At 45.3% G+C, this 24,946-nt stretch overlaps 1 protein-coding gene and 1 long non-coding RNA gene across 9 annotated transcripts in view; both read right to left on the reverse strand.

Annotated features, from left to right (window-relative positions):
* The window catches only part of LOC148378895 (uncharacterized), a 62,892-nt gene extending 38,207 nt beyond the window's left edge, over positions 1–24,685 (reverse strand). Inside the window, exon 1 of the long non-coding RNA XR_015855548.1 lies at positions 24,376–24,685. This is a non-coding gene — a long non-coding RNA (uncharacterized LOC148378895). The remainder of the gene's footprint in view (positions 1–24,375) is intronic.
* Positions 9,381–13,288, reverse strand: LOC148378897 (janus kinase and microtubule-interacting protein 3-like). Of its 8 annotated transcripts, XM_088367650.1 has the most exons (10): positions 12,490–13,288; positions 12,249–12,353; positions 11,991–12,102; positions 11,793–11,909; positions 11,514–11,576; positions 11,002–11,427; positions 10,686–10,881; positions 10,242–10,609; positions 10,037–10,162; positions 9,381–9,667 (listed from the first exon to the last, which is right to left on the reverse strand). In XM_088367650.1, exons 8-9 carry the CDS (start codon positions 10,452–10,454, stop codon positions 10,046–10,048), a joined length of 330 nt encoding a protein of 109 aa, XP_088223776.1. In that variant the 5' UTR covers positions 10,455–10,609; positions 10,686–10,881; positions 11,002–11,427; positions 11,514–11,576; positions 11,793–11,909; positions 11,991–12,102; positions 12,249–12,353; positions 12,490–13,288; the 3' UTR covers positions 9,381–9,667; positions 10,037–10,045. The 8 variants fall into 8 exon arrangements, 5 of the variants coding, with proteins under 5 accessions (XP_088223776.1, XP_088223780.1, XP_088223778.1 ...); XM_088367654.1 differs by lacking the exon at positions 9,381–9,667 and having other exon boundaries at positions 9,676–10,162; positions 11,793–11,854; XM_088367652.1 differs by lacking the exon at positions 9,381–9,667 and having other exon boundaries at positions 9,676–10,162; positions 11,793–11,876.
* Positions 24,686–24,946: the final 261 nt, after the last annotated feature.

The following is a 24,946-nucleotide window of genomic DNA, read 5'->3' on the forward strand; positions in this document are numbered from 1 at the left end:
GTTGTTCAATGCGGCATGGTGTTGTTCAATGCGGCATGGTGTTTTTCAGTGCGGGATGGTGTTGTTCAGTGCAGGATGGTGTTGTTCAGTGCGGCATGGTGTTGTTCAGTGCGGAATGGTGTTGTTCAGTGCGGCATGGTGTTGTTCAGTGCGGCATGGTGTTGTTCAGTGCAGGATGGTGTTGTTCAATGCGGGATGGTGTTGTTCAGTGCGGGATGGTGTTGTTCAGTGCAGGATGGTGTTGTTCAGTGCGGCATGGTGTTGTTCAATGCGGCATGGTGTTGTTCAGTGCAGGATGGTGTTGTTCAGTGCGGCATGGTGTTGTTCAATGCGGCATGGTGTTGTTCAATGCGGCATGGTGTTGTTCAGTGCGGCATGGTGTTGTTCAGTGCGGCATGGTGTTGTTCAGTGCGGCGTAATGTTGTTCAGTGCGGCATGGTGTTGTTCAGTGCGGAATGGTGTTGTTCAGTGCGGCATGGTGTTGTTCAGTGCAGGATGGTGTTGTTCAGTGCGGCATGGTGTTGCTCAGTGCGGCATGGTGTTGTTCAGTGCGGGATGGTGTTGTTCATTGCGGCATGGTGTTGTTCAGTGCGGGATGGTGTTGTTCAGTGCAGGATGGTGTTGTTCAGTGCGGCATGGTGTTGTTCAATGCGGGATCGTGTTGTTCAGTGCGGCATGGTGTTGTTCAGTGCGGCATGGTGTTGTTCAGTGCGGCATGGTGTTGTTCAGTGCGGCATGGTGTTGTTCAGTGCGGCATAATGTTGTTCAGTGCGGCATAATGTTGTTCAGTGCGGCATAATGTTGTTCAGTGCGGCATAATGTTGTTCAGTGCGGGATGGTGTTGTTCATTGCGGCATGGTGTTGTTCAGTGCGGCATGGTGTTGTTCAGTGCGGCATGGTGTTGTTCAGTGCGGGATGGTTTTGTTCAGTGCAGGATGGTGTTGTTCAGTGCGGCATGGTGTTGTTCAGTGCGGCATGGTGTTGTTCATTTCGGCATAATGTTGTTCAGTGCGGCATAATGTTGTTTAGTGCGGCATGGTGTTGTTCAGTGCGGGATGGTGTTGTTCAGTGCGTTATAATGTTGTTCAGTGCGGCATGGTGTTGTTCAGTGCGGCATGGTGTTGTTCAGTGCGGCATGGTGTTGTTCAGTGCGGCATAATGTTGTTCAGTGCGGCATAATGTTGTTCAGTGCGGCATGGTGTTGTTCAGTGCGGGATGGTGTTGTTCAGTGCGGGATGGTGTTGTTCAGTGCGGCATGGTGTTCAATGCGGAATGGTGTTGTTCAGTGCAGGATGGTGTTGTTCAGTGCGGCATGGTGTTGTTCAGTGCGGCATAATGTTGTTCAGTGCGGCATGGTGTTGTTCAGTGCGGCATGGTGTTGTTCAGTGCGGCATGGTGTTGTTCAGTGCGGCATAATGTTGTTCAGTGCGGCATGGTGTTGTTCAGTGCGGCATGGTGTTGTTCAGTGCGGCATAATGTTGTTCAGTGCGGCATGGTGTTGTTCAGTGCGGGATGGTGTTGTTCAGTGCAGGATGGTGTTGTTCAGTGCGGCATGGTGTTCAGTGCGGGATGGTGTCTTTCAGTGCGGCATGGTGTCGTTCAGTGCGGCATGGTGTCTTTCAGTGCGGCATGGTGTCGTTCAGTGAGGCATGGTGTTGTTCAGTGCGGCATGGTGTTGTTTAGTGCGGCATGGTGTTGTTCAGTGCGGCATAATGTTGTTCAGTGCGGCATGGTGTTGTTCAGTGCGGCATGGTGTTGTTCAGTGCGGTATCGTGTTGTTCAGTGCGGTATCGTGTTTCTCAGTGCGGTATCGTGTTGTTCAGTGCAGTATCGTTGTGTTGTTCGTATTGTGTTTAACACTTAGCCTCTAACACTTAGCCTCTAACACTTAGCCTCTAGCATCTAGAAGGTAAATAAATAGGAAGGAAGGACTCACCGGTGACGTCTTCGCCCACGTCCAAGTGTTGTACTTTGTATTTTCATCCTTCTGACAGTGGAAAACATAGCCAACAAACACCGTGGAACCTAAACGAATGAAAGAAAACTATCATTTGGCCACAACCAACATTCACAGATACAACACAATGTGACGTGCGGGGTTGAGGTTAAAGGTTGAGTGAAGGGCCCTCGTTTTAAACTACTTTTTTGAAAAGGATTGGGAACAAGTAAGACGTATTTAATTTATTTAATGGGAAGTAGTAAGAGCTATTGAATTTAATCTATGTATTATATTCTATTGTATTGTATTCTGTTGTATTCTTTTGGATTGTATTCACACTAACCCCACTAAAACTTCAGCCCACAAAAACTCGCCTCTGGCGCCTAGCCTCTGGCACTTAGCCTCTAACACTTAGCCTTTAACACTTAGCCTTTAACACTTAGCCTTTAACACTTAGCCTAGAAGGTGAATAAATAGGGTTAAAGGTTGAGTGAAGGGACCTCGTTTTAAACTACTTTTTTGTAAAGGAGTGGGAACAAGTAAGACGTATTTAATTTATTTAATGGGAAGTAGTAAGACTTATTAAATTTATTTAATCTACTTTTCTTCCCAGGCAAAATTTGATGTGCTGCAATTCCAAATTTCCAAAGTGAATGAAGGAATGAAGTCCTTTAAATTATGATTTTGTATAAATACTAGGCATTAACACAAAATCGACGGCACAAAATGGGCAGACTTTACTTGTTTGAAAAGGACTGGTTACAAGACAGACTTTTTTAATTTATTTAATGGGAAGAAGACTTATTTAGTTTAATTGATCTATTTTTGTTCCCTGGCAAAATTCGATTTGCTGCAATTCCAAATTTCCAAAGTGAATGAAGGAAAGAAGTCGTTTAAATTATGATTTTGTTTAAATACTAGGCATAGACACAAAATCTACGGCACAAAATGGGCAGACTTTACTTGTTTGAAGAGGACTGGTTACAAGACAGACTTTTCTGATTTATTTAATGGGAAGAAGACTTATTTAGTTTATTTAATCTATTTTTGTTCCCTGGCAAAATTGGATTTGCTGAAATTGTATTTTGCCAAATCTTGCCTTGAGACCTGATAGGAAGTATTAAACGCTTAGTTAAATCAATACAAGTTGGTAATAAGAGCGAGTAATGTTGGTTGAACCGATGAATGAAGGTTGAAAGCAATTTAAATTATGACTTTGTATAAATACTAGATATTAACAGAACATCTACTGCGCGAAATGGGCAGAGTTTACTTGTTTGAGAAGGAGTGGCTTATTCAAAACTAAGATTTATTTAATCTGTTTGTTCCCAGGCAAAATTGGATGTGATGCAATTCCAAATTTCACCACATGATGGTGCCCAATTTTGACTTCATAGGACATATTAAACACTTAGCTTGTTATTATGTTCAAGGTAATCAGATTTGTTTATTATTCTAATGGCCTCTTCAAAACTATTCTGGATTACTACTTTGGATCTATTCTACATTACTTGGCAACAACATACTCTGTAACAGATTAGGCAGTATAATCATATCTGTTAACTTGAGAGTGCCCACACTCAATCTACTTATCGTGATGTGTTAAATCAATTACTGTTAGACATTATTTGTCTGATAATCTACCAAATCTTTGAATTGAAGAATTTGTGATTTAATTAATAGCTTGTTGTTATGTTAAGGGTAATCAGACTTGTATATAATTCTAATGGCCTTCTTTTGAAAACTATTCTGAATTACAACTTTGGATCTTATATTACTTTGCAACAATCTACTCCGTGACAGATTAGGCAGTATAATCACATATGTTAACTTCAGTGCCCACACTGTATTTATTTATGGTTATTTGTTAAATCAAGTACTGTTAGACATGAAATAGGAAGTGTTTAACATAAATGTTATGGCTACTCACCATTGTAGCTCGCTCCTGGTCAATGATACGAGCCTCTTCTTGCAGTGGAAAACTTGCAGCCAACAAACACCGTGGAACCTAAAGGAATGAAATTAAACATTAACATTTCGCCTCGACCAATTTTCACACGTACAACGCAACGCGGCTACACTTCTGCTATTACAAACGTAAATCTCCTTAAACACAATGAGTGTTACTTACCGTGTACGCTCTAGACGGTCCAGTTGCAAGCAGAAAATAAAGATATTTCTGTTGATAATCGTCGCTGCTCAGTGGCTCACGGCCATCGCGCCAACAGATTTGAATTTTGGCGGAGGTTCGGGCAATTACGTCATATCCACGGCACATGACTGCGACGTAATACCCGCTTATCTGAAACGGCAGTTAAAAGTAGAGTTACATCAAGTTTCCTTGGAACCTAAACGAATGAAAGAAAACTATCATTTGGCCACAACCAACATTCACAGATACAACACAACGTGCGGGGTTGGGGTTAAAGATTGAGTGAAGGGCCCTCGTTTTAAACTACTGTTTTGAAAAGGAGTGGGAACAAGTAAGACGTATTTAATTTATTTAATGGGAAGTAGTAAGACTTATTAAATTTATTTAATCTACTTTTCTTCCCAGGCAAAATTTGATGTGCTGCAATTCCAAATTTCCAAAGTGAATGAAGGAATGAAGTCCTTTAAATTATGATTTTGTATAAATACTAGGCATTAACACAAAATCGACGGCACAAAATGGGCAGACTTTACTTGTTTGAAAAGGACTGGTTACAAGACAGACTTTTTTAATTTATTTAATGGGAAGAAGACTTATTTAGTTTAATTGATCTATTTTTGTTCCCTGCCAAAATTCGATTTGCTGCAATTCCAAATTTCCAAAGTGAATGAAGGAAAGAAGTCGTTTAAATTATGATTTTGTTTAAATACTAGGCATAGACACAAAATCTACGGCACAAAATGGGCAGACTTTACTTGTTTGAAGAGGACTGGTTACAAGACAGACTTTTCTGATTTATTTAATGGGAAGAGGACTTATTTAGTTTATTTAATCTATTTTTGTTCCCTGGCAAAATTGGATTTGCTGAAATTGTATTTTGCCAAATCTCGATTTGAGACCTGATAGGAAGTATTAAACGCTTAGTTAAATCAATACAAGTTGGTAATAAGAGCGAGTAATGTTGGTTGAACCGATGAATGAAGGTTGAAAGCAATTTAAATTATGACTTTGTATAAATACTAGATATTAACAGAACATCTACTGCGCAAAATGGGCAGAGTTTACTTGTTTGAGAAGGAGTGGCTTATTCAAAACTAAGATTTATGTAATCTGTTTGTTCCCAGGCAAAATTGGATGTGATGCAATTCCAAATTTCACCACATGATGGTGCCCAATTTTGACTTCATAGGACATATTAAACACTTAGCTTGTTATTATGTTCAAGGTAATCAGATTTGTTTATCATTCTAATGGCCTCTTCAAAACTATTCTGGATTACTACTTTGGATCTATTCTACATTACTTGGCAACAACATACTCTGTAACAGATTAGGCAGTATAATCACATATGTTAACTTGAGAGTGCCCACACTCAATCTACTTATCGTGATGTGTTAAATCAATTACTGTTAGACATTATTTGTCTGATAATCTACCAAATCTTTGAATTGAAGAATTTGTGATTTAATTAATAGCTTGTTCAGGGTAATCAGACTTGTATATAATTCTAATGGCCTTCTTTTGAAAACTATTCTGAATTACAACTTTGGATCTTATATTACTTTGCAACAATCTACTCCGTGACAGATTAGGCAGTATAATCACATATGTTAACTTCAGTGCCCACACTGTATTTATTTATGGTTATTTGTTAAATCAAGTACTGTTAGACATGAAATAGGAAGTGTTTAACATAAATGTTATGGCTACTCACCATTGTAGCTCGCTCCTGGTCAATGATACGAGCCTCTTCTTGCAGTGGAAAACTTGCAGCCAACAAACACCGTGGAACCTAAAGGAATGAAATTAAACATTAACATTTCGCCTCGACCAATTTTCACACGTACAACGCAACGCGGCTACACTTCTGCTATTACAAACGTAAATCTCCTTAAACACAATGAGTGTTACTTACCGTGTACGCTCTAGACGGTCCAGTTGCAAGCAGAAAATAAAGATATTTCTGTTGATAATCGTCGCTGCTCAGTGGCTCACGGCCATCGCGCCAACAGATTTGAATTTTGGCGGAGGTTCGGGCAATTACGTCATATCCGCGGCATTTGACTGCGACGTAATACCCGCTTATCTGAAACGGCAGTTAAAAGTAGAGTTACATCAAGTTTTCTTGGAACCTAAACGAATGAAAGAAAACTATCATTTGGCCACAACCAACATTCACAGATACAACACAACGTGCGGGGTTGAGGTTAAAGATTGAGTGAAGGGCCCTCGTTTTAAACTACTGTTTTGAAAAGGAGTGGGAACAAGTAAGACGTATTTAATTTATTTAATGGGAAGTAGTAAGATTTATTAAATTTATTTAATCTACTTTTCTTCCCAGGCAAAATTTGATGTGCTGCAATTCCAAATTTCCAAAGTGAATGAAGGAATGAAGTCCTTTAAATTATGATTTTGTATAAATACTAGGCATTAACACAAAATCGACGGCACAAAATGGGCAGACTTTACTTGTTTGAAAAGGACTGGTTACAAGACAGACTTTTTTAATTTATTTAATGGGAAGAAGACTTATTTAGTTTAATTGATCTATTTTTGTTCCCTGCCAAAATTCGATTTGCTGCAATTCCAAATTTCCAAAGTGAATGAAGGAAAGAAGTCGTTTAAATTATGATTTTGTTTAAATACTAGGCATAGACACAAAATCTACGGCACAAAATGGGCAGACTTTACTTGTTTGAAGAGGACTGGTTACAAGACAGACTTTTCTGATTTATTTAATGGGAAGAGGACTTATTTAGTTTATTTAATCTATTTTTGTTCCCTGGCAAAATTGGATTTGCTGAAATTGTATTTTGCCAAATCTCGATTTGAGACCTGATAGGAAGTATTAAACGCTTAGTTAAATCAATACAAGTTGGTAATAAGAGCGAGTAATGTTGGTTGAACCGATGAATGAAGGTTGAAAGCAATTTAAATTATGACTTTGTATAAATACTAGATATTAACAGAACATCTACTGCGCAAAATGGGCAGAGTTTACTTGTTTGAGAAGGAGTGGCTTATTCAAAACTAAGATTTATGTAATCTGTTTGTTCCCAGGCAAAATTGGATGTGATGCAATTCCAAATTTCACCACATGATGGTGCCCAATTTTGACTTCATAGGACATATTAAACACTTAGCTTGTTATTATGTTCAAGGTAATCAGATTTGTTTATCATTCTAATGGCCTCTTCAAAACTATTCTGGATTACTTTGGATCTATTCTACATTACTTGGCAACAACATACTCTGTAACAGATTAGGCAGTATAATCACATATGTTAACTTGAGAGTGCCCACACTCAATCTACTTATCGTGATGTGTTAAATCAATTACTGTTAGACATTATTTGTCTGATAATCTACCAAATCTTTGAATTGAAGAATTTGTGATTTAATTAATAGCTTGTTCAGGGTAATCAGACTTGTATATAATTCTAATGGCCTTCTTTTGAAAACTATTCTGAATTACAACTTTGGATCTTATATTACTTTGCAACAATCTACTCGGTGACAGATTAGGCAGTATAATCACATATGTTAACTTCAGTGCCCACACTGTATTTATTTATGGTTATTTGTTAAATCAAGTACTGTTAGACATGAAATAGGAAGTGTTTAACATAAATGTTATGGCTACTCACCATTGTAGCTCGCTCCTGGTCAATGATATGAGCCTCTTCTTGCAGTGGAAAACTTGCAGCCAACAAACACCGTGGAACCTAAAGGAATGAAATTAAACATTAACATTTCGCCCGGACCAACATTCACACGTACAACGCAACGCGGCTACACTTCTGCTATTACAAACGTAAATCTCCTTAAACACAACGAGTGTTACTTACCGTGTACGCTCTAGGCAAAATTGGATGTGATGCAATTCCAAATCTATCTGAAACGGCAGTTAAAAGTAGAGTTACATCAAGTTTTCTTTTTTAATCAACACAATCATTTACAACCGTTGACCAGAAAGAATCGTCGAAATTCGACGTCCCCCACAAACGCCACGCTCACTCGGTTTTCAGGGCAACAAAAGTACTTCTTTTTAAAAACGATGAGTTGTACTTACCGTGTACGCTCTGGACGGTCCAGTTGCAAGCAGAAAATAAAAATATTTCTCTTGTTAGTCGTATGTTACCATCCGCTGTGTCTTTGTCAATATCGCCGCCATTTTCCTACTTCCTGCTGCGAGCCACGCCCACGGATTTAAATTTGGGCGGAAGCTCTTTCCATTGGCGTCGTTTTCGCGTATAGCAAATCCGATTGGTTGGGAAGGGGGCACGGTTATGCAGCCGAGGAGTCCTGTGATCGGTGGGATGTAAAGTAGGCGTCGACGTCACGTCCGCGTCACGTGACCACGACGTGGCAGACGTCAAATAGCAACCGCTGTTTTGTTTAGTAGACTTACAGTTGTTATGCATTGACATAATGGCGCACACACCAAATAGATTTAAATAAATTAAATAATTCTTCTGCCCACTCTCTTTTAAACAAGTTAACTCTCCCCGCGGATTTGAATTCCGGCGAAAGTTACGCCCATCGACGTCACGTATGTCACGTGACCACGACGTGGCAGATGTCATATAGCAACCGCTGTTTTGTTTAGTAGATTTACAGTTGTTATGCATTGGCATAATGGTGTGCACTCAAAATAGATTTAAATAAATTAAATATTTCTTCTGCCTACTCCCTTTTAAACAAGTTAACTCTGCCCACGTCCATTGACGTCTTGTCTGCGTCACGTGACCACGACGTAGCGACGTCATATAGTAACCGCTGTTTTGACCAGTAGACTTAGTTATTATGCGTTGACATAATGGCGCACTGGTTAGCATGGCCACCTCTTAAGCATGATGATGCGGGTTCGACGCCTGATCAATGTTAGCATGGAGTGAGCTGAAGTGCATGGCGCTGAAGATTTGAATCTTTGAAATGCGCTGAGGTCTGACATATCAGGCAGAATGGTTTGCCATCACGTTCAACAAAAAATAGAAACTTTCCCACTCTGATTAAAACGTCCTGTGTTCATCTACGTATTTTCGTTTTGCTGTGCATCTTTTCCCTGCCATTTCGAGAGCCCAATTGACACTCATAGTTTAAAGAAATGTGTTTGCCCATCCTACTTTGTGGAATTTCACCACATGCGCTTTTGACCAAAATACCAAATTGAACTCAAGTGAAGCCAACACGCACAACCCCCCCCCCCCCCCCCCACACACACACACACACACACACAAATGTTGATATGAACATAAAAGAGCCGCATGCGGTTCGGGAGTTGCGGCTTGGCCAAACCTGTACTATACAACTTTATTTGTATAAAATTTTCACAACAGCTGTCACACAAACAAAGCGGGAAAAACCGAAGACGTGCGTGTTCCGCCCACGCTGGATTTATTTGCACCTTTGAAAAGACACCGTATTGCCGCAGATGTGGCAAAGAGTACTTTTGGGCATCTGAGACGGAAGGATGTCCAAAGCATCACGTCACCTGCTCTGGTAGGCATGGTGGTGGGACGTTGAGGTCAACCGCTTTGGGGTTGGCTGACTCTTTGATCGCAGGATGCCACACACTTGAAGACAGAAGCAGAAAAGCAGAGCTAAATGCAAAATGTACTCACCGGTGACTCCAATTTTTTTCCCCCCTGAAGAAACAGCTGGACGGGTGGCCCCGGCTGGCCAGTGGGACTCTTGTTATTCTGACCCTTTTTAGTGCGCGTTTGGGGCAACAACCGTTTTTTGTGGCGCTCTCTTCTGGTTCAAAAGTGCCCTGCATGTGAATTTGCTTTTCCTGCCTTCTGATTGGATGAGCGCCGGTGTGACGCGGTGCCTCTGTCACCGTGGCGGGGGGTATACGTTGGCATCGGAGCGTCTGCCAACGTCTGAGACCGGCTGGCAGTGTATCGGAGGTGTCGAGTGCGGTGCCGCTGGAGCTCACTCACCAGCTGGTGTTAGGGCCACAGAATGAAGGCCAAGGAGAAGAATAGAAAGAGAAACAGAAACTTCTCCTCCAATTGTTTGATTTGTCTCTTCTGAGCTTCGATGAATTCTTTCAGCTCTTTGTTCCTCTAGGACGGACAAATGGAAAGTGGCATTCAAAAGCCAGTAAGCGTGCAAGTAAGTGCCGGGCTGGCTTTGGGCCCTTACCTGTTGCGCGCTGTGCAGCAGATCCATTCTCTCTTGGAGGATGCAAGCGTCGCGCTCCCTCAACTCGCACATCAGGGCTCGCTTCCATTGGTCCACGGCGCTCCTAAGCTCTTCTCTCTGATCCGCCGTCAGCACGTCATTCACGCCAGCGTGGCTGGCTTTTTCGCCGTCCGTGGCGGGGCAGTCCCGCTGCGGTAGCGCCTCGTACAACATGGCCTCCAGCTCCAGGATCCTCTGGGCCGCAATCCTCGTCCATCAGTGGTCCGGCGGGAGATTTGAGGGCGGCTTACCTTATGAGCCTGGTCCATGGAACACTTCCTGAAGTCCAACTCTTCATCCAGGTAGCCCTTCTGCTTGCAGAACATATCCTAGCACAGCTCAAGGTCAGAATTGTTGGGGCACATTGCCGGAGTTCCCCTTGGCTGATGTCGCGTGTCTGTCTACCTTCTCACTTTCAATGTCCAACATCTTCTGTTGAAGTGCTGACTTGGTCACTTTGATGTATTCTAACCACTGAGGAAAGGCTGCTGTCACATAAGCAGAATGCGAGAGCGTGCGTGGACGTGCGCGTTACCTTCTCGGCTAGGGTGAGAAGGGTCCTGGCGTGAATCACGACCACCTGCTCCTCGTTGGTGAGATTCTGCAAGAGCCCAAAGGCACAGCGTCAACAAGCTTCTTTCAGCGCAAAGCCTTCCAAAAGTCACATTTGAGCCGCCGAGTCTCGTGGAGTGCGAACATAAGGAGTTCGACATACACTTACGGCGTTATAGCCCAGGATGTCCAGCTTCTTCATCAGATCACTGATGACGATGTCCGGGGGAAAGGCGCAAGGAGCAATGTAAGGTGTTCTGGGACCTCGGGTTAAGGTTAGGGTTGCGAGGGACGCCTTACGTACGCTCACGCCCTCGGCCTCGCAGTAGATCTGCAAAGGGCTGAGGCCGTCTGGGAAACGGACTTGCAGAAACTTCAAGACGGGGGAGCGCCACTCCCTCTCCTGAAAGGCAGAGGCATGCATCCGTCCGTCCGTCCGTCCGTCCGTCCGTCCGTCACATCTCTGGCCTCAACACGCTTGTGCGAGTCTTCCCACCTCCAGCTCCAGGATGCGGAACTCAAGCAGTTCGTTTTGGTCTCGGATATCCTGGATGTGCTCTTTCAGACGCGCTTCTTCCGCCTCCATCCGCCTGACCTGAAAAGACAGTCAGACCTCATCTGCGGGGCTTCCCGACAGGTGTGACGCCAAGCGACTCCGCCCAGCGCCTTTCTTTCCGTCACCTTTTCGGCCAACTGCTGATTGCTCTGACGCAGCAGCTGCTTCTCCTCCACCCACTTGACATTCTAGAAGAGACAAACGCGTGGACAGCTTTGGAATGTTGTGTCATTTTCATCCACAAATTCTTTGGTTGACTGGAAAATGACATTTGCTTTTCTCCGCATTTTCCCAGCCACGTTCGGGGGGGGGGGGGGGGTTGGTCCAGTAATGCCAGACGGATGAGTGACTGAAGAATGTAGCTATTTTGTCTGAGAAAAAGGTGTGCTCATTGATGAGCTTACCTGTCCTTGTTGCTTCAGCGCTGACTCCAGATCTGCTACTCTGCTTTGATAGTGACCCATTTCTACCATCAGCTTTTCTCTGGTCTGAAAGGAGGAGGAGGGAGGCTCCTCCTCCTCCTTTCAGACCAGAGAACGCCCGAGGCTGGGTGAGAACGGGGAGGCTGCGACCCGGCCGGGGGTTGCGGGAAGGGGCGCCACCTTGATCTCCTTCTCGGCGTCGTAGTCCCCTTTCGCTGGTCTGGGCTAGCAGAGCGTAGGCTCGTTGCAGCGCTTGATATTCTTGCGTCAGCTGGCGGTAGCGAAGCTCCGCCTCTTCATGCACACACCAATGCAACACAGCACTAGTACCAGAATCAGTCAGACCGGCGACAAAGCACCCGCGACGCAAAGACGAGTCCGATTCCAGGCTGAAGAGGAATGTTTGGTGCCAATATGCTGGCAGAAATGGCGGGCTACCTCTTCGGGTTCCGTGTCGGGGGTTCTGTCGGTGTGAAAAGACAAGGACGATCCGTCCGAGTCCACCAACACGTCTTCGTCGTAGCCGTAAAATGTTTCGATGACCTGCGGGCGCGGAAGCAAACATCTCTCTGAACAAACTGAAGCGACACCTCACGATGAATCGACGAGAGGAACGATAGCGAGAAAAAGGCCATTTCATCTTGCGCAACACCAAGCAGCCGCAAACAAACAGACTCACCTTGCAGGACCTCACGCTTTGTTCCTCCTCAGAGATTCTCGACGTCGGTATCGTAGCAGCAAATCTCTCTCCTGTCGACACAAATAATCCGCCTTTGAGATTCTTTGGATGCAAAGGGAACGAACGGCTCCGGCGCAGAAACAAACGCGACTCACAATGACATTTCTGACATGAGCTCCTGTCTCCAGAGCCTGAAAAACACGTCACCGGCGATGATTGGAGGGACGCTCGTCTTTTCCAAAAGTGACAACTACAGGGTGTGTCAGGGTTTTCCAGATTATCTTTATCGTATCATTGTGTTGCTTTGACTTTGACTGCGACCTGTAATAAATAATATTATTTATCCCTTATTTATCCCTATCGCTTATCCCTTCCTACACAAAGTCGTAAAACACCCCTTGCTATGTTTTGACTAGAGGTCAAGGGCTTCCTCTATTCAATCCACTCTTACACCCACCCTGTTTCTCTTAATTAAAATGCTCGTGCAGGAGCCGAGAGTCAGACTTCATTCGTACAACGGATGGACTCTCCACCTGCAGGTGTCCAAAAGAACTTACTTGTCTCCCGTGTGGTTCTTGCAAAATAAGTTGGAGCGAGCGCAACTCTAACAGGGTGCATTTTGCCACTAGCTGCCTACGGACAATGACGTCGCGCTCGCGGCTCATGGTTGACGGGCTGAGCAGCCGGGCAAGTCCGTCGTTTTCAGCGCACAGCGAGTGGCAAAGGCGCTGACAAAACGGGAGCTTTGAGCTGCTGAAAACGGCAAAACAAGTCTAAAGCGTGTTCAAACGCGTGCGCACAATGCTCCTGCTTGAAAGGTCGGAATTTAAGGGGCCAATTTTTTGGATGGCGGCCGCCGGCCAAGCTTTGGACGGAAAAGGTTTCCTGGCGACAGCGAGCGAGCGCGGCGCTGCCGTACGTGCACCGAGTCGCCTGCCTGAAGACCTTGGACAAGTCGTCGATGATGTGCCGCTGCTCCACAACTTGAAGGAACTCCATTTCACCGTCCTGCTGGCCGCAACCGCGGTCCAGGTCATTGAGCGAACTAGGCCTTCTCTGTGGAACACAAATGCAGTGGACTCTGTTGGCACGCCGCCGTTGTCCGCGTCAACTTACCAAGCTTGCCATCTCCTCGTTCTCCTGGGTGACAAAGCGCACTTTGTTTTCAAGGCGACACAGCACCAGCGAGAGTTCTTCATTCTTCCTGCTCAGGCGTTTGTTTTTGTACAGGAGTGGCAGAAACTGGCTTTCTGTTTCTCTCAGTCGCTTTAGCTGCAAGCATGAAGTGCGGGATGTGAAAGACGCACAACACGCGGGCCAGAACGTATCCATTCCTTTTGCATCGGTTTGAACGGAATCGTGGCTTTGGCTCCCAATAAAAGACATCTACCAGGCAACCGACTCGCCGCGCCGCTCAACTAATAAGCAAGCGCAATGGGTGCCTCGCTGGATGGCGCGCATCAAACGTAGCGCAAACCTTCAAGCGTGCCGTCAATAAATTACCAGTTCATTGCGCTCTTCAGAAAGCAGGGCGTTTCGATCCTCCAGTTTCCTGATGACTGCGCTGAGCTCAGCGATTTTCAGATGAAACCGTCGCGTGTCCCGATCCTCCTGAGACTGAAAACGCCCCGCAACACACACACACAAGCACTCGTTCAAAGTTCAAAACTGTTTTTGTGCTACCTTCCTCCAGCAACGAACTAAGTCATGCGTACTGCAAGTGTGTGATGAGGTGGCTTACGCAATGAAGAGGATTGCTAGTAGCGGCGTTGACCCCACTTCCAGGGTAGTTTAGGCCCGCCCTTTGGGAATCCCTCAGGGCAGCGATCTGCTGCTCGGCAGCCTGAGTCTGCAGCTGAAGGCGGTGGACGTGGCCGGCCCCAGGGCTTCATCCAAAACACTAACCGCTCTGTCTTTCAGCTTGATCTCATCCGTCTGGATGTACAAACGGGGAGCGCTCAGGCAGGCGGGCAAACTCATTTGCCAGAATTGTGACAAAAACAAAGAGAGCAACCGGCCAATTTTGTTCTTGAATCGACTAGAACACCTTTGCTGTGACAAAAGCGAAGCGAGCAACCGGACATTTTCTTCTTGTGAAATAGAATAGAATAGAATGCCTTAGGTGTCATTGCACTGCAGGTATACAACGAAATTGGGAACATAGTCACGCACCGCGCATCTGATCAGTCCTACCAGTCGGCGGATCTCCCTCTCGCAGTCTCTCTTGGTTCGGCTCAGCTCCTCCCGATGCTGGTGATGAGCCGATCGGAGCTCGGCCGCTCGGGACTGCCAGGCCTGCTGGGCCGCTGCCAGGGCTTCTTCCGCGCTCCTGGTGGAGGCGACACCGCTCGGTCTCCCGACACCGCCGCGTCTCCTCCACCTCCGCCAGCAAAGCGCCCCCCCTCCTCACCTGAGCAGACATTGCGCCACACCGGGCCGTTGAGACCGCAACGGAGCGCCGCGACGCTTACTGGGGACAAGCTACACAATACGGTAGCGGCCGCATCGAAGCCCGACGTGGCGTGCGGATAGTCAGACACGGATAGAGCGGATCACCTTGTCCATGGAGCCGTCCCTCAGGCTGAGGACCAAGGCATTCAGTCGCTGGATCTCTCCATCTTTGATTTTGATCACTCTCATCAGCTCCATTTCATGCTGCCGCAGTAATGTCTCCCTGGTAATGGCTAACTCTTTCTGCTTCTCCTCATGGAGTTTGCTTTTGAGTTCCGTCATGGCGGCGGTGGCACGGTGGTGCTCCGCCCGCAGGTCCTGACTTCTCTCTCTCTCCAGACAGCTGACCTGACATGACTTAGACTTAGACAAACTTTATTGTCATCTTGTCTGCACATGGTGCATACAAAACGAAATTCCGTTGCATACGTCTTACAACAAAGTAGTGATATTGCAGTTGAATAGAAGTAACATATCCTATGAAAATATATATATATACATATATACTATATATATATATATATATATTAAAAATAAGTATAAAGTGCAGCAGTGATAATTATGCAATAGTGCAAGTAGGCAAAACAGTATTCAAGAGTGTGCAGAGGAATGCTAAACCATGTATTAAACTTCTATTTAAAGGGTTTATACAAGTTCAGTAAAGTTGGTAGTGCGAGATAGTGCAAGATAGAGGTCCGTAGTGTCATAAAGTACAGTTCTGTGAATGTGTGATGCAGAGTTCAGTTTAGAGCTCAACAGTTCTAGTGTTCAACAGTCTGATGACAGCAGGGAAAAAGCTGTTGCAGAACCTGGTGGACCTGCAGCGGATGCTGCAAACCTCTTCCCAGAGGGCAGCAGGGAGAACAGTCCATGGTGGGGGTGTGATGGGTCATTGATGATGTTACGGGCACGGGACATGCAGCGCTGAGATGAAATGTCCTGAATGGAGGGAAGAGGAGCCCCTATGATCCTCTCTGCTGTCCTCACCACTCTCCTCACGTTCTTCCAATCGGAGGCGGTGCAGCCTCCACACCACACAGAGAGACAGCTTGTCAGAATGCTCTCTATGGTGCTCCTGTAGAACGTCCTCATGATGGGTGGGGGCAGGTGGGCTCTCCTCATCCTCCGCAGGAAGTACAAGCGCTTCTGTGCCCTCTTGACCAGTGCCGTAGTGTTCATAGTCCAGGTGAGGTCTTCTGTGATGTGGACCCCCAGGAATTTGGTGGTGCTGACCACCTCCACAGCTGAGCTGTTGATGATCAGTGGAGCGTGGTGAGGCTGTTTTTTCCTGAAGTCGACGATGATCTCCTTCATCTTCTCCTCATTCAGGATCAGGCTGTTTTCTCTGCACCAGCCCACCAGCTGCTCCACCTCCTCTCTGTAGTCCAGGTCGTTGTTGTCTCTGATGAGCCCCACCACCGTTGTGTCGTCTGCTGACTTCACGATGTGATTGGTGGTGAACCTGAGGACGCAGTCGTGTGTCATCAGGGTGAACAGCAGGGGGCTCAGGACGCAGCCCTGAAGGGAGCCTGTGCTGAGGGTGATGACATCAGAGGTGTTCTGTCCGACCCGGACTGACTGAGGTCTGTTGGTGAGGAAGTCTAGCAGCCAGTTGCGAAGGGGGGTGTTGAAGCCCAGGTGTTCCAATTTTCCTACCAGATGCTGTGGGATGATGGTGTTAAACGCTGAGCTGAAGTCCAGGAACAGCCTCCGCACATGGGTGTTCTTCTCCTCCAGGTGAGCCAGGCTCAGGTGAAGAACGGAGGAGATGGCGTCCTGAGTGGAGCGGTTTTGCCGGTCGGCAAACTGGAACGGGTCAAATAATAGGGGGAGTCTGGAAACGATGTGACCTTTAAGCAGCCTTTCGAAGCACTTCATCATAACCGGAGTCAGTGCAACAGGCCGGTAATCATTAAATGAGGTGATTTGAGGTTTCTTCGGCACCGGAATGATGGAGGCAGTCTTAAAGCACGCCGGCACTGTGGCTTGGCCCAGCGAGGTGTTAAAAATGTCTGTGATGACCCCAGCCAGATGACTTGCACATTCCCTGAACACACGCCCAGGAATGTTGTCGGGGCCAGGGGCCTTACAGGGGTTGACTCTCCTCAGGGTCTTCAACACATCGGCGGAGTCAAGGCAGAGTACCTCCTCTTCCTGATGGGGGACAGTTTTAACTGCTGGAGTGCCGTTTAGTGCCTCGAACCTCCCAAAGAAGTTATTTAGACCATTTAGAAAGTCAGCATCAACTACACCCACCGGGGGGGGGGGGGGGGAGAGTGAGTTGTAGTCTGTAATCGCCCGTATGCCTTGCCACATACTCCTGATGTTTTTGACGTCGTGGAAACGATCCTGAAATTTTCGACTGCGGTCTCGCTTCGCTATCCTGATGGCACGGTTCAAGTTGGCTCTCGCTGTCCTCAGTGTCTCCTTGTCGCCAGACTTGAAGGCAGAGTTCCGCGCTCGTAGCGTTTGACGTACCTCCTCAGTCATCCAGGGTCGTTGGTTGCCCCGGGTGATGATATTCTTAGTGGTGCTGACGTCCTCGGTGCATTTGTTGATGTAGGCTGACACAGTCATGGCACACGCATGTCTAATCTACATCGGGAAAACTGGGAGGGAGGGAGGGAGGGAGGCAGGCAGGGAGGCAGGCAGGGAGGCAGGCAGTGTCTGTCTGTTGAGGTTTTCACCTTGTTCTTCTCCTGCTGAAGTTCTAACTGGACGTCCATCAGTTTGGTTCTCAGCTCGTCATTGGCGGCCTGAAGGGCGTCCGTTCGCTCCGCCTTGGCCCGCCCTGCCGGAGCTCGTTTGGACATCTCTTACTCGAGTCTCGCCCGGTCGTCAGTCAGAGATCACAACATTTGTACCTGGAGAGCACAAACGCAGCGCTGTTTTCCACTGGCTTCGAACTCAACTTCAATCGGTACCGTAACTTACAACATCATAAACATAGAACTAGCTTGACTTATTCATTGAATAAATGCATTTGGTTCTTCAAAACTGCATCACGCAACATAGCGTGACCGAGACGGCCGTTATCCACCTGCGTGAAGTTATTTGGTGAAATGAATGAGATGTTTAAGACACCATCGTTCTGTCTCTATGTAGATGAAGGGAAATAATCGATTGCTGAAGGTCCAAAGGTGTTGTGATAAACAAATAAACATATTAGTGATTAGTGACATATTTGTGATGAACATATTAGGCAGGATAATCACATATGTTAACGTGACTGCCCACACTGTATTTATTTATGGTTATTTGTTAAATCGAGTACTGTTAGACATGAAATAGGAAGTGTTTAACATAAATGGAAGACGAAAGGGGTACTCACCATTGTAGCTCCTGCTGGTCAATGATACGAGCCTCTTCTTGCAGTGGAAAACATACAGCCAACAAACACCGTGGAACCTAAAGGAATGAAATTAAACATTAACATTTAGCCTCAACCAACATTCACAGATACAACGCAACGCAAACTACACAAACGTAAATCTTTTTAAACACAATGAGTTGTACTTACCGTGTACGCTCTAGACGGTCCACTTGCAAGCAGAAAATAAAGATATTTCTGTTGATAATCGTCGTGTTTGTATCCGGTGTCTCGCTCAAGGCCATTGCGCCCACAGATTTGAATTTTGGCGAGAGTTCAGCCTATTGACGTCATTTCCGCGGTGTAATACCCGCATATCTGAAACGGCAAAGTTAAGAGTAGAGTTAAATAAAGTTTTTAGTCAACGCAATAATTTACAACCGTTGACCAGTCGAAATAATCGTCGAAATTTGGCGTCTGTGGCTGGAAGCAGACGCCGAGTTCGACATTCCTCCCAAACGCCACACTCCCTCGCTTTTCAGGGCTAAAAAAAAACAGTTGTAATTACCTTGTACGCTCTAGACGGTCAAGTTGCAAGCTGAAAACAAAAATATTTGCCTTGTTAGTCATCGTGTTACTAACCGCTGTGTCTTGTTTGCCAGAATTGCCGCTTTCCTACTTCCTGTTGCAAGCCACGCCCACGGATTATAATTTTGCCGTGAGTTCCGCCTATTGACGTCATGTCCGCGTCACATGACTGCGACGTAATATTATCTAAAACTGTTTGTGCGGTATTGTGTTGTTCTGTGCGGTATTGTGTTATTCTGTGCGGCGTCGTGTTGTTCTGTGTGGCGTCGTGTTGTTCAGTGCGACGTCGTGTTGTTCAGTGCGGCATGGTGTTGTTAAGTGCGGCATGGTGTTGTTCAGTGCGGCATGGTGTTGTTCAGTGCGGCATAATGTTGTTCAGTGCGGCATAATGTTGTTCAGTGCGGCATGGTGTTGTTCAGTGCGGCATGGTGTTGTTCAGTGCGGCATGGTGTTGTTCAGTGCGGCATAATGTTGTTCAGTGCGCCATAATGTTGTTCAGTGCGGCATGGTGTTGTTCAGTGCGGGATGGTGTTGTTCAGTGCAGGATGGTGTTGTTCAGTGCGGCATGGTGTTGTTCAATGCGGCATGGTGTTGTTCAGTGCGGCATGGTGTTGTTCAGTGCGACATATTGTTGTTCAGTGCGGCATTGTGTTGTTCAGTGCGGGATGGTGTTGTTCAGTGCAGGATGGTGTTGTTCAGTGCGGCATGGTGTTGTTCAGTGCGGAATGGTGTTGTTCAGTGCGGCATGGTGTTCAGTGCGGCATGGTGTTGTTCAGTGCAGGATGGTGTTGTTCAATGCGGGATCGTGTTGTTCAGTGCGGCATGGTGTTGTTCAGTGCGACATAATGTTGTTCAGTGCGGCATGGTGTTGTTCAGTGCGGCATGGTGTTGTTCAGTGCGGCATGGTGTTGTTCAGTGCGGCATGGTGTTGTTCAGTGCGGCATGGTGTTGTTCAGTGCGGCATGGTGTTGTTCAGTGCGGCATGGTGTTGTTCAGTGCGGCACGGTGTTGTTCAGTGCGGCATAATGTTGTCCAGTGCGCCATAATGTTGTTCAGTGCGGCATGGTGTTGTTTAGTGCGGGATGGTGTTGTTCAGTGCAGGATGGTGTTGTTCAGTGCGGCATGGTGTTGTTCAATGCGGCATGGTGTTGTTCAGTGCGGGATGGTGTTGTTCACTGCGGCATGGTGTTGTTCAGTGCGGCATAATGTTGTTCAGTGCGGCATGGTGTTGTTCAGTGCGGCATGGTGTTGTTCAGTGCGGCATGGTGTTGTTCAGTGCGGCATGGTGTTGTTCAGTGCGGAATGGTGTTGTTCAGTGCGGCATGGTGTTGTTCAGTGCGGGATGGTGTTGTTCAATGCGGGATCGTGTTGTTCAGTGCGGGGTGGTGTTGTTCAGTGCAGGATGGTGTTGTTCAGTGCAGGATGGTGTTGTTCAGTGCGGCATGGTGTTGTTCAATGCTGGATCGTGTTGTTCAGTGCAGCATAATGTTGTTCAGTGCAGCATGGTGTTGTTCAGTGCAGCATGGTGTTGTTCAATGCGGCATGGTGTTGTTCAGTGCGGAATGGTGTTGTTCAGTGCGGCATGGTGTTTTTCAGTGCGGCATAATGTTGTTCAGTGCAGCATGGTGTTGTTCAGTGCGGCATGGTGTTGTTCAGTGCGACATATTGTTGTTCAGTGCGGCATAATGTTCAGTGCGGCATGGTGTTGTTCAGTGCGGCATGGTGTTGTTCAGTGCGGCATGGTGTTGTTCAGTGCGGCATGGTGTTGTTCAGTGCAGGATGGTGTTGTTCAGTACAGGATGGTGTTGTTCAATGCGGCATGGTGTTGTTCAGTGCGGGATGGTGTTGTTCAGTGCAGGATGGTGTTGTTCAGTGCGGCATGGTGTTGTTCAGTGCGGCATGGTGTTGTTCAGTGCGGCATGGTGTTGTTCAGTGCGGCATGGTGTTGTTCAGTGCAGGATGGTGTTGTTCAATGCGGGATGGTGTTGTTCAGTGCGGGATGGTGTTGTTCAGTGCAGGATGGTGTTGTTCAGTGCGGCATGGTGTTGTTCAATGCGGCATGGTGTTGTTCAGTGCAGGATGGTGTTGTTCAGTGCGGCATGGTGTTGTTCAATGCGGCATGGTGTTGTTCAGTGCGGCATGGTGTTGTTCAGTGCGGGATGGTGTTCAATGCGGGATCGTGTTGTTCAGTGCGGCATGGTGTTGTTCAGTGCGGCATGGTGTTGTTCAGTGCGGCATGGTGTTGTTCAGTGCGGCATGGTGTTGTTCATTTCGGCATAATGTTGTTCAGTGCGGCATAATGTTGTTTAGTGCGGCATGGTGTTGTTCAGTGCGGGATGGTGTTGTTCAGTGCGTTATAATGTTGTTCAGTGCGGCATGGTGTTGTTCAGTGCGGCATGGTGTTGTTCAGTGCGGCATGGTGTTGTTCAGTGCGGCATAATGTTGTTCAGTGCGGCATAATGTTGTTCAGTGCGGCATGGTGTTGTTCAGTGCGGGATGGTGTTGTTCAGTGCGGGATGGTGTTGTTCAGTGCGGCATGGTGTTCAATGCGGAATGGTGTTGTTCAGTGCAGGATGGTGTTGTTCAGTGCGGCATGGTGTTGTTCAGTGCGGCATAATGTTGTTCAGTGCGGCATGGTGTTGTTCAGTGCGGCATGGTGTTGTTCAGTGCGGCATGGTGTTGTTCAGTGCGGCATGGTGTTGTTCAGTGCGGCATAATGTTGTTCAGTGCGGCATGGTGTTGTTCAGTGCGGCATGGTGTTGTTCAGTGCGGCATAATGTTCAGTGCGGCATAATGTTGTTCAGTGCGGCATGGTGTTGTTCAGTGCGGGATGGTGTTGTTCAGTGCAGGATGGTGTTGTTCAGTGCGGCATGGTGTTCAGTGCGGGATGGTGTCTTTCAGTGCGGCATGGTGTCGTTCAGTGCGGCATGGTGTCTTTCAGTGCGGCATGGTGTCGTTCAGTGAGGCATGGTGTTGTTCAGTGCGGCATGGTGTTATTTAGTGCGGCATGGTGTTGTTCAGTGCGGGATGGTGTTGTTCAGTGTGGCATGGTGTTCAGTGCGGCATGGTGTTGTTCAGTGCGGTATCGTGTTGTTCAGTGCGGTATCGTGTTTCTCAGTGCGGTATCGTGTTGTTCAGTGCAGTATCGTTGTGTTGTTCGTATTGTGTTGTGTTGTTCGTAATGTGTTGTGTTGTTCGTATTGTGTTGTGTTGTTCGTATTGTGTTGTGTTGTTCGTATTGTGTTGTGTTGTTCATATTGTGTTGTTCATATTGTGTTGAGTTGTTCGTATTGTGTTGTGTTGTTCGTATTGTGTTGCCTTTAACACTTAGCCTCTAACACTTAGCCTCTAACACTTAGCCTCTAGCATCTAGAAGGTAAATAAATAGGAAGGAAGGACTCACCGGTGACGTCTTCGCCCACGTCCAAGCGTTGTACTTTGTATTTTCATCCTTCTGACAGTGGAAAACATAGCCAACAAACACCGTGGAACCTAAACGAATGAAAGAAAACTATCATTTGGCCACAACCAACATTCACAGATACAACACAATGTGACGTGCGGGGTTGAGGTTAAAGGTTGAGTGAAGGGCCCTCGTTTTAAACTACTTTTTTGAAAAGGATTGGGAACAAGTAAGACGTATTTAATTTATTTAATGGGAAGTAGTAAGAGCTATTGAATTGAATCTATGTATTATATTCTATTGTATTGTATTCTGTTGTATTCTTTTGGATTGTATTCACACTAACCCCACTAAAACTTCAGCCCACAAAAACTCACCTCTGGCGCCTAGCCTCTGGCACTTAGCCTCTAACACTTAGCCTTTAACACTTAGCCTTTAACACTTAGCCTTTAACACTTAGCCTAGAAGGTGAATAAATAGGGTTAAAGGTTGAGTGAAGGGACCTCGTTTTAAACTACTTTTTTGAAAAGGAGTGGGAACAAGTAAGACGTATTTAATTTATTTAATGGGAAGTAGTAAGACTTATTAAATTTATTTAATCTACTTTTCTTCCCAGGCAAAATTTGATGTGCTGCAATTCCAAATTTCCAAAGTGAATGAAGGAATGAAGTCCTTTAAATTATGATTTTGTATAAATACTAGGCATTAACACAAAATCGACGGCACAAAATGGGCAGACTTTACTTGTTTGAAAAGGACTGGTTACAAGACAGACTTTTTTAATTTATTTAATGGGAAGAAGACTTATTTAGTTTAATTGATCTATTTTTGTTCCCTGGCAAAATTCGATTTGCTGCAATTCCAAATTTCCAAAGTGAATGAAGGAAAGAAGTCGTTTAAATTATGATTTTGTTTAAATACTAGGCATAGACACAAAATCTACGGCACAAAATGGGCAGACTTTACTTGTTTGAAGAGGACTGGTTACAAGACAGACTTTTCTGATTTATTTAATGGGAAGAAGACTTATTTAGTTTATTTAATCTATTTTTGTTCCCTGGCAAAATTGGATTTGCTGAAACTGTATTTTGCCAAATCTTGCCTTGAGACCTGATAGGAAGTATTAAACGCTTAGTTAAATCAATACAAGTTGGTAATAAGAGCGAGTAATGTTGGTTGAACCGATGAATGAAGGTTGAAAGCAATTTAAATTATGACTTTGTATAAATACTAGATATTAACAGAACATCTACTGCGCGAAATGGGCAGAGTTTACTTGTTTGAGAAGGAGTGGCTTATTCAAAACTAAGATTTATTTAATCTGTTTGTTCCCAGGCAAAATTGGATGTGATGCAATTCCAAATTTCACCACATGATGGTGCCCAATTTTGACTTCATAGGACATATTAAACACTTAGCTTGTTATTATGTTCAAGGTAATCAGATTTGTTTATTATTCTAATGGCCTCTTCAAAACTATTCTGGATTACTACTTTGGATCTATTCTACATTACTTGGCAACAACATACTCTGTAACAGATTAGGCAGTATAATCATATATGTTAACTTGAGAGTGCCCACACTCAATCTACTTATCGTGATGTGTTAAATCAATTACTGTTAGACATTATTTGTCTGATAATCTACCAAATCTTTGAATTGAAGAATTTGTGATTTAATTAATAGCTTGTTGTTATGTTCAGGGTAATCAGACTTGTATATAATTCTAATGGCCTTCTTTTGAAAACTATTCTGAATTACAACTTTGGATCTTATATTACTTTGCAACAATCTACTCGGTGACAGATTAGGCAGTATAATCACATATGTTAACTTCAGTGCCCACACTGTATTTATTTATGGTTATTTGTTAAATCAAGTACTGTTAGACATGAAATAGGAAGTGTTTAACATAAATGTTATGGCTACTCACCATTGTAGCTCGCTCCTGGTCAATGATACGAGCCTCTTCTTGCAGTGGAAAACTTGCAGCCAACAAACACCGTGGAACCTAAAGGAATGAAATTAAACATTAACATTTCGCCTCGACCAATTTTCACACGTACAACGCAACGCGGCTACACTTCTGCTATTACAAACGTAAATCTCCTTAAACACAATGAGTGTTACTTACCGTGTACGCTCTAGACGGTCCAGTTGCAAGCAGAAAATAAAGATATTTCCGTTGATAATCGTCGCTGCTCAGTGGCTCACGGCCATCGCGCCAACAGATTTGAATTTTGGCGGAGGTTCCGGCAATTACGTCATATCCGCGGCACATGACTGCGACGTAATACCCGCTTATCTGAAACGGCAGTTAAAAGTAGAGTTACATCAAGTTTTCTTGGAACCTAAACGAATGAAAGAAAACTATCATTTGGCCACAACCAACATTCACAGATACAACACAACGTGCGGGGTTGAGGTTAAAGATTGAGTGAAGGGCCCTCGTTTTAAACTACTGTTTTGAAAAGGAGTGGGAACAAGTAAGACGTATTTAATTTATTTAATGGGAAGTAGTAAGACTTATTAAATTTATTTAATCTACTTTTCTTCCCAGGCAAAATTTGATGTGCTGCAATTCCAAATTTCCAAAGTGAATGAAGGAATGAAGTCCTTTAAATTATGATTTTGTATAAATACTAGGCATTAACACAAAATCGACGGCACAAAATGGGCAGACTTTACTTGTTTGAAAAGGACTG

Source organism: Syngnathus floridae, unplaced genomic scaffold, assembly GCF_059516105.1.
Source record: "Syngnathus floridae isolate MCC-2025c unplaced genomic scaffold, RoL_Sflo_1.0 HiC_scaffold_24, whole genome shotgun sequence".
In the NCBI taxonomy this organism is placed as follows: Eukaryota; Metazoa; Chordata; class Actinopteri; order Syngnathiformes; family Syngnathidae; genus Syngnathus; species Syngnathus floridae.

What these genes read in the sequence shown, in the direction of transcription:
- LOC148378897 (XM_088367650.1), bottom strand. Translation starts at nt 10,454, where the DNA reads ATGTTGTACGAGGCGCTACCGCAGCGGGACTGCCCCGCCACGGACGGC. An exon ending in TGCTGCACAGCGCGCAACAG is followed by an intron (nt 10,163 to 10,241) that starts GTAAGGGCCCAA and finishes TGTCCGTCCTAG; the next exon opens with AGGAACAAAGAGCTGAAAGA.